The sequence below is a fragment of the Lactuca sativa genome, chromosome 6 (assembly GCF_002870075.4).
Source record: "Lactuca sativa cultivar Salinas chromosome 6, Lsat_Salinas_v11, whole genome shotgun sequence".
Lineage (NCBI taxonomy): Eukaryota > Viridiplantae > Streptophyta > Magnoliopsida > Asterales > Asteraceae > Lactuca > Lactuca sativa.
Window position 1 is genome coordinate 18896696 of NC_056628.2, and position 9812 is coordinate 18906507.

The following is a 9812-nucleotide window of genomic DNA, read 5'->3' on the forward strand; positions in this document are numbered from 1 at the left end:
ACTTTAATTATATTAAATTAATAATATTAAAATAAAAAATAAAATAAAATTAATACAAATTATAAGATAACACGTAGTTATTTGAATCAACGATTATAATTTTATATAATTAAAAAATATATTTTCAATAATTTAAATTTTTATTAGGAAAGATTTAATCAATTTTGTAAGACGAGTTAGAGTTAAAAATGGTGCATACTTAGGTGAGGCGTGCACCAACGCGTGTTCACTATTCAGCAGCCTATGAACCCTTTAACGAACAATTGGATTAGGATTTCCTAAAACAACATAAAAATCCAATCTTTCGTTTCCCCTTCAAGACATCTCTTCCCCCCTCCCTCTCTCGTAAACCCACCAATTCCTCGCTGAAAGCGCGCAGCCTTTGAATCAAACATCTATTTTGAAATTTCTGTTCGAGGAAGAAAGGGCGAGACAAAGATCTGACCTTTGATTTGAAGAGAAGGAGAAAGATGGGCCTAAAACGCCTTCTTACCCAGGTCTATTTTCCTTCATCTTTTATTTCAACAATTGCTCTGTTTCATCTTTCTTGGTTAGATCATGTCAATTATGCATATGGATGGGTTATTACACTTGAACGTTCCTTCGAAATCAGTTAGGGTTACATACGAAAAGAAAGAAAACCCTAATCTGAAAGAGCGTTTAGGGTTCTCACAGACCTTCTTCGAGTAGCTTCAACATGGTTACGTAGCTGTAGATTGATGCAATTTGTTGGACATTTGGTTGATTGATATATGTATATGTATATACTTATATATTGAAATTTGTAGTGTTTTCTTGATCAATGTTTCTTTGGTGGTCTTGTTACATTCATCAGATTCGATGTACTGAAATTGAAGTGTTTTCATGATCATTGTTCTTTTTGGTCTCACGTGCAATATTATGTTAAGAATCGGTTTTTGTTGGACAACATAGTCTTTGAATTTCTTTATACTTTGCTTAGCCATCAAATGAATCCATGCGTGTTCTTACTGTATGATTAGGTAAAATTGGTGATGAAATGATATAATAAGTGTTAGGAATTAGGATAGTTTAATTGTAGGTCCTATATGTTGTAAAAAGACAAAATATCAATTCTGGGCACACACTTGTCTGTGATTGATTGCAACTTTCTCTATTCCTCTTTTCTTTCATCACTTTTTCTTTTTCTTGTTTGGTTGAGAACTTTTTATATGCTGCAGATTAGGAGATCAGCCTCTAGTTAGCTATGAAGTTTGTGAACATAGCCTCCGATTGTTCTATCACTAAATCAATCATATTCATTGGAGATTAAAAAATACATCTGTCATCTTTACTTATTCGCAAATATACTTTCATGAGTTTTTCACTAATATACTTTGCAAATGGTTTTACTATTCACCATGTTAGTGTTTATTTATATGTAATAGGTCTCAAGGCCACAATCACAAGTGAAGCTTCTGAAAAGCCTGTATACCAGATCATACAATACTTCTCAAACAGTTGTATCTGATACAGGTATATATATAAACAGTTAAACACTCATTAACCTTCCATATTAGTTACTTAATCTATGGAATGATTAATTGATTATATATTTGCAGTTTACAAGGTGGAAAGTGGCCAAAGAAGGTTTCAGTCAAGCTATGGTGGAGGTTTTGCAAGAAGAATGCGTGAACGTGATGCAGACAACAGAGGAAGTGCTGCATCATTTAGGGAGCTTTATCATCAAAGTGATCCAGAAGCTGTGATAAGACAATTTGAAAGTCAGCCTTATTTGCACTCAAATCCTTCAGCACTTAAAGAATATGTCAAAGCCCTGGTTAAAGTTGACCGATTGGATGAAAGTGAGTTGCTCAAAACATTACAAAGAGGTAAGTGTCAACATGAACAAATGGAATAAAAAAGTAAAAAACCATGTTACTTAATTTTTTTTGTGAATTTTAGGAATGGCAGGGTCTGGGAAAGGAGGATATGAAGAAGAAATGATTGGTGGATTTTCAGCTTTGAAAAATGTTGGAAAATCTACAAAAGAAGGTGTGTTGGGAACAGCTGCTGCACCTATACATATGGTGGCTACTGAAGGAGGACATTTGAAAGAACAGATATGGCGTACAGTTCGTGCTTTGGGCATGACTTTTCTACTCATGTCTGGTGTTGGAGCACTTATAGAGGATAGAGGAATCACTAAAGGTATTAATTACACTTTTGCCCCTAGTCCTTTATACATTATCAAGCACACCAAGGGTTGTTTCTTTATCTTTTGCAATTGAGTCCTATATGGATAAACTATAAATATAATTATATGTAAACTGTAACTGCTTCTTTTTTAGACCGAATCAACTATCTGAATCTGAGTAAATGGCTATTTTACCCTTGTGTATATAAATGATGATAAGTAACAAATTACTGTTTATTTAACAACTGTTATTAATAATGGACAATATTGCTCATATCCTTCTAGGACTAGGTCTTCATGATGAGGTCCAGCCAAGTATGGAATCCAGCACAAAATTTAGTGATGTGAAAGGTGTAGATGAAGCAAAAGCTGAACTCGAAGAAATTGTTTACTATCTACGTGACCCTAAGGTGAATAAATAAATCCACTTTTATAAATTTAAAAATAGTCCAAGATTATGAAATAATCTACATTTTTTGTCCTTGAGTATAGCTGGTTTTCGCAGTTGTGGTTCCAAAAAGTTTTTTCTTGCGATTTTGAACCTCATTTGACTTGTAATGTTTTTGGTTCCATTTCCATGTAAAATGATTATTCTTTGTGAGTCAGTTTTGGTCCCTTTGTATAGTTGATTTATGCAATTTTGGTCCTAAATGTATAACCAGTTTCTTGGAACATGGACCAAAAACATTACAAAAACAAAATGAACCAAAATTAGAAGAGAAAACATAATTTACCCAAGAGTATAAGAAATTAATTTTTGATTGAATTGTGATGTGTAGCGATTTACTCGTCTTGGTGGAAAATTACCAAAAGGTGTTTTACTGGTGGGCCCACCGGGGACTGGAAAAACCATGTTGGCCCGTGCAATCGCCGGAGAAGCAGGTGTCCCGTTTTTCTCATGCAGTGGAAGTGAATTTGAGGAAATGTTTGTTGGTGTTGGAGCAAGAAGAGTGAGGGATCTTTTTGCTGCAGCAAAAAAACGTTCACCTTGTATCATCTTCATAGATGAGATTGATGCCATTGGTGGAAGCAGAAACCCTAAGGATCAACAATACATGAAGATGACTTTGAATCAGTTGCTTGTTGAATTGGATGGATTTAAACAGAATGAAGGGATCATTGTTATTGCAGCAACCAACTTTCCTCAGTCCTTGGATAAGGCTCTGGTCAGACCCGGGAGGTTTGACCGCCGCGTGGTGGTCCCCAATCCCGATGTTGAAGGCAGGCGCCAGATTATGGAGTCTCACATGTCAAAGGTAAAATGACTGTTTTGCCCTTTCCTTTTTCTTTTTCTTTTTCTTTTTTAGAGTAAAATTAAAAAACCGTTTCAATTCATTGCAACAGATCTTAAAGGCGGATGATGTCGATCTAATGGTGGTTGCGAGAGGAACACCGGGATTCTCCGGTGCTGACCTGGCAAACTTGGTGAACGTGGCGGCACTCAAGGCGGCAATGGACGGTGCTAAATCGGTAAGCATGGCGGACCTCGAATTTGCCAAAGACAAAATCATGATGGGCAGTGAACGGAAATCCGCAGTCATCTCCGATGAAGTCCGTAAGCTAACCGCCTACCACGAAGGCGGCCACGCCCTGGTGGCGCTCCACACCGACGGGGCCCACCCGGTTCACAAAGCCACCATCGTCCCCCGCGGAATGGCCCTCGGGATGGTGGCTCAGCTGCCGGAAAAAGACGAGACGAGTGTTTCCCGGAAAGAAATGCTGGCCAGGCTGGATGTTTGTATGGGTGGGAGAGTTGCAGAGGAGCTTATCTTTGGAGAAGATGAAGTGACTTCAGGAGCTTCTTCGGATCTTGAACAGGCTACAAGGCTTGCAAGAGAAATGGTGACAAAATATGGAATGAGTAAAGAAGTTGGTGTTGTTGCTCATAATTATGATGATAATGGGAAATCAATGAGCACTGAAACAAGACTTTTGATTGAGAAAGAAGTGCGTGGGTTTTTGGAAAAAGCATATAATAATGCCAGAAATATCCTCACTACTTACAGTAAAGAACACCATGCCCTTGCTAACGCCTTGTTGGAACACGAGACTTTATCCGGAAAACAGATTAAAGAACTTTTGGCTCAATTAAACGCCAACGCGCCAGCTCAGCAACCGCAGCAAGTGGCGGCACCTCAGCGGGTGCCGCCGCCTTCGACGCCGAATCCGGCTGCGGCTGCGGCTGCGGCTGCTGCGGCCGCGGCTGCCGCCAGTGCGGCGTCTGCTGCCGCCAAGGCGAAAGGTATTGCTCCGGTGGGATCTTGATGGTAGGTAGAATGGTTTAGGGTTATGTGCATATAATGATGGTGACTTTATTATATACTACTATACTTTGCTGAAATGAGTTGAATGCTTCTTTCTTTATGGTGATTTTGAACATGAAGAAAAGTAATGGAATATTGGAAGGGGCAGTGAAAATGTTGACGTGTAGCTTTTATGTTGACATCTTTAAATGTTGAAATGTTTTTTTTAGTATTCTACAAGAGAACTTGTTAACATATTTGTTGTATTACGACCATGATACTTGCTAAGATGCATAAAAAAGAATGAATCATATTTTCTGATATCTTGCAAGAGTTTGTAAAAAGATTAACCATGGTTAATTTATGGGTTTAGGTTATTTTTTAACCATGGTTAATTTATGGGTTTAGGTTATTTTTAGTTGCTAGTTTTTTTGAATGTTTTATTTTGGTCATTATATTTTGTTTAAACTATCATTGGTTATTGAACTTGTTTATTTTGGTCATTCTAACTGGGGATGACAGGTATATAAAATCGAACGACATTTGTTAAAGTTATAATTAGTCAGTGAACTTTTTTAGGTGTTTTATGTTAATCATTATATTTTGTTTAAGCTATTATTGGTTATTGAATTTTTTATTTTTATTTTTCACTCTAGTTTTTTATTACCATTTATAAAAAATTAAAAAAGAAACTACTATTTTTTTTTTCTTTTCTCCACATTACATCAATTATTTAAAGTAAATTATATGAATAATTATTGTAATTTATGGTAGGGTGTATATTTAGTCATTATTTTTTTTAACTCGAACGTTTTCAATGACTTAAAAAAAAGCTATTGTGTGATTTATTATTCATATAATTTATTCTAAAATAATTGATGTAACAAGTTTAGTTGTGGAGAAATAAAAAAAATTATAGTTTTTTTTTAGTGATAACAAAATCAGAGTGATTAAAATAAAACACTAAGAAAAAGTTTAATGATTAATCATAATATTGACAATGTTATATACCGGCTATCACCGGTTAGAGTGACAAAAATAACTAAAAATAAACGAGTTTCATGACCAATGATAACTTAAACAAAGTATAATGACTAAAATAAAACATTTAGAAAAGTTCAGTGACTAAAAATGACCTAAATCTTTAATTTATTAACAAACATGACTAAAAATAAATAAGTTTTATGACCATGATAACTTAAACAAAGTATAATAAAATATTTAGAAAGATTCGATGACTAAAAATGACTTAAATCTTTAATTTATTAACCGAAAGGTTTAGGGTTATTAACCATTGTATTGACTTGTTGAATAACATTTGAAAATATAAAAGAAATTATTGTGAAACGAACCTGCGAAGAGGACAAAGTTAATGATCGACACTATCTAACTAATAATTAGCAAACACCCCACACGGTAATTGATATCCCTTTGTCCCTTTATATCACGTGTTTGCTACTTATTGCTATTTGAAGTTATTATACTCGTTTCTTAAATAATATATTTGGTTAAATAAATTAGCTAAAATTGTGTTTATGTGAAGAAGAGACGTTAAAGCGGTAATTATTACCAATTAATTGTGTTTAATTTTATTAGTTAGTTTGATTGATGTAACTCTCTATTTTATACTTGTATTTTATAATTTTGTTATGACATCTTGCTAGTTCGTTTTTTAATACACCCATCATTCAAAAAAACCTAATATCATTGTGGAGTGTGAAAAATATATTATGTATTTTGTTTCGATTTAAATCTGACTTTTTGAATAAAAAATCTTTCGACACATGCTTTGGAAATGTTTAGTATCATTGGTATTTCAACTAAATGACAACATTTTATCCTCTTATATAGTAATTTACTTGTCTTCAATATGTTTTTTGATTTTGGTAATTTTAATTCTAGGTTTTGAAACCGTTCTTCTGATTTTGGAGTCTAAAATGCTTTGTTTTAAAGTTTGTACTCTAAAATAACATAGTGTTTGTTTCTCTTGCTTTGGGTTTAAAGAAAAGGTTAATACTTTTAGCATTATGACTAAAAAATATACAATTTCTAACTTGTTCTTCCATATAAATATACAATACTCTTACTATTCGGAAAAAAATAATGCGGCCAAAACATTTTGAAAGTCCTGACTTTGACTTTTGATTTGATTGATGTGACATCCTAATTTCAGACCAATTATTTTTTTTATACTTATTTAAAACATAGTATTTTTTTTATTAGTGTAGAATTTGTCCAAAATGTTATTAATATCAAAATATTTCCGATTAAATATTTTTTTATTAATATTTAAAAGCTTGGGATGTCATAACTGATACAAAAATATACGCATAAACTAGTCTTTACAAGCTACACATTAATTTGTTTAATGACCTAAAACTCCTTAAGTCTCTTGGCAGATTTAAACATCAATATCCCTAAACCTTCGTACCACTATTTGTGATACAAAAAAACTGTGTGAGTCAGACTTGGAAGCCTGGTGAGCACGTATAGTTTTCAACCATAATAGTATAATTATAATCTTTTTAAATATATATTTCGCACCCAACAAATAACCGAATTACCCATTTCCGTTGTTTTCACTCTCTGATCCTAAAATGATGATCTCAAGAGATCTTGTTAACACGCTTTCGCGGGCATCTTAAGCAGATAAAATTATCAATGCTTGAATGCACTAATGAGTAGCACAGGGAAGCATGGTCGACTCCTCAGAGACATAACTTAATAGATAATGTCTCTTTGCGTAAGGCACATAATAGTCATAAAAAAGAAAATGTAAAAAGGGTATTTTTGATTAATAATTAAAAACTAAATAGCTGTGAAAATAACTAAATGAAATTCAGTAATAAAAACAAATTTAATTCTGCTGCAACTTTCCTAATCATGCAATCAACCTTTACCTGGTTATTTAAGATGCGTTCTATGTAAGCTGGTACTGAGAACAACCAATAAGCTCCAGTATATTCTTTTTTACTTAATTAGTTAACCAAAACAAGCTCTTCAATTAACCCTAACTTTTTAATAAATCTAATTAAACAAGCTCTTAATTAAATTCAGTAATGCAACATTATGATTAGTGTAAAATTCCCAACAATATTCAATACTTCTCACAAGCTCGGAAACATAAAATATGAAATTTTAGTTTATATCAGAGTTAAATCCCAACATGGAACCAGTTTGATACTTGTTACTTATTACCAGTTGACTAGAACAATTACAGATTCTATTAACTGATTAACTAGAATGATTAAACCCTAATTAGGTGATCAGGCTAAAAAGAATCAAAATCAAACATTCATTAAGTGCAACACTGAAAAATATAGACAGAATCACAAATCAAAAACCAGGTCTAATGATTGATTACATGAAAAGTACTAGTCTATGCAAAACTGAAATCTAGGGTTTAGCCAGACATGGCTAAAATCTGATATAGAATAATAAAAAAGAAGAATTAAATGACTAATCTTACTAAACTAAAAGAATGAGATGATCCACAACCTTCAGATCTTCAGAATCGATGTAAAAGGAGAGAAATTGACTCAAAAAGATTTTCTTCGCCTGGGAATGTCTAGGCTTCAAACAGATCAGTGAGGCCGAATTTATATGTAAGCCAGTAACTTCCGGAGTAAGAAACAAGAAAACACAATCGTGTAAGGGGAAAAACACGATCGTGTTTTTGCCTAAAATCTCCTAAAATCCCATTTAATGAAGTATGATGCTATTTCTGACATGCAACTCAAATATACGATCGTGTTTTATGGAGAAACACGATCGTATAAGTCCTTCGAGGTCTCAAACTTGATTTATGCTTGGGAAAATTACAAAAATGAAACACGATCAAAAGCACGATCACATGGTGAAAAACACGATCGCGTAAACTAAAAAACACGCGTTTAGACGCAAACTCGTCAACTTTAGCAAATTTGACCCAACTTCCAACTTCCTCAGGTGTTTTAGCTTCATTAAGCACCTATAATGCATCCAAGCTGCTTCTAAATCACTTCTCCACTCGAAATACCTGAAAAAGACATAGAAACGCGATCAGTATGAGAATTTTGACAATAAACATGTCCTAAACATTATTTAAACTAATGCACATGAAAATGCGTAAACATGATGCTAAATGCTAATACAAAACTACTCTAGAAGATCCATAAAATGGCATCTATTCAAATCTTCCCAAACTTAAACCTTATTTACCCTCAAGTAATAAAAATATTAAATATTATGAACAAAATGGAAAGATGTAGATGACCTAAGAAGAACTTAGAATAAAAACTAAAATAGAATTAAGGAATGTAAAAAATTGAACTTTAATAAATAAAACAATTCACTTTTTTTTTCCTTTTCCTTTTCCTTTTCTTCTTTTTTACTTTTCTTTTACTTTTTTTTTCCTTCTCACATGATCATACCTTACATCGAGGAAGCTGCAATGGAATCACTACCTAGGTAACCATTGCAATACCTTCTATCTTTCACAAAATCCCAAATTTAGGAAGAAGCTCGGCGGTGTAAACCAATAAACCAATTGTAACTTTTATTTAAGCTTTATACCTTAATTAGCCTTGCAGTAGAAAATAACACATTTTAGAATTTTATGTCCTCAAAACTAGACAATTAAGAACCAGACTTGACTCATCCTTAAGAACTTGTCACAGCCAAATCAGCTTTCGCCGAAGCAATCGACCCACCCGTAGGGGTCAGAGCTCTATGCTTTCTCTTTTTATGAGAACAACAAATATCATATTACAAATGGATTCACTTGCCAGACTTGTCTTTTACATGACTTCTGATTTGATTGAACTTGAGTTTTTGTATCTTTGTCTTCAACTTTGAGTTCTTCAATCAAATTTTGCACACACACACACACACACACACACACATATATATATATATATATATATATATATATATATATATATATATATATAGTGCTAGAAAATTACTCGGGTATCAGATTTGACAGTTTGTACCCCTGACGAGTTTGGATATGACGGTTTTGCTCGCTTCTTCATTTCTTTGTTGGTTGTGTGGATCTGATATAAGGTTCTCTATTACTGTGAGGGTAATGTGTTTCAACAAATAGGGCCATGTTCTGTGGGTCCATACTTGTCGATCAAGGTTCTTTTTAAACATTCAAAAACAAATAATTCTGAAACTATTATTACCGCCCATGTAGTGTTTCGACACACCATTCTTTTTATTTTTTATAGCCATCATCTCAGCTCACGGTGTTTTGCAACCCCTAGTTATGAGAACTATTACCGAACTTACCATTATTGATACGGCCTCTTCGGACTTTCATTTTCAATTTATACAGACCTATCGAAAGTAAGAATTTTCTCATCCCATGTAACTTTTTCCATTTAATTTTTTTTTTGAATATTTTTTTATATATGTAGAAAATTAGACAC

At 33.4% G+C, this 9812-nt stretch overlaps 1 protein-coding gene across 1 annotated transcript; it reads left to right on the plus strand.

The window, feature by feature from the left end:
* The first annotated feature begins 236 nt into the window (after positions 1 to 236).
* LOC111906060 (ATP-dependent zinc metalloprotease FTSH 4, mitochondrial) lies at positions 237 to 4573 on the plus strand. Its single transcript, XM_052764576.1, has 7 exons — positions 237 to 497; positions 1407 to 1494; positions 1581 to 1850; positions 1924 to 2169; positions 2441 to 2565; positions 2935 to 3411; positions 3500 to 4573. The coding sequence occupies exons 1-7, from the start codon at positions 471 to 473 to the stop codon at positions 4418 to 4420; spliced, it is 2154 nt and encodes a 717-aa protein (XP_052620536.1). The 5' UTR covers positions 237 to 470; the 3' UTR covers positions 4421 to 4573.
* The last annotated feature ends 5239 nt before the right edge of the window (positions 4574 to 9812 follow it).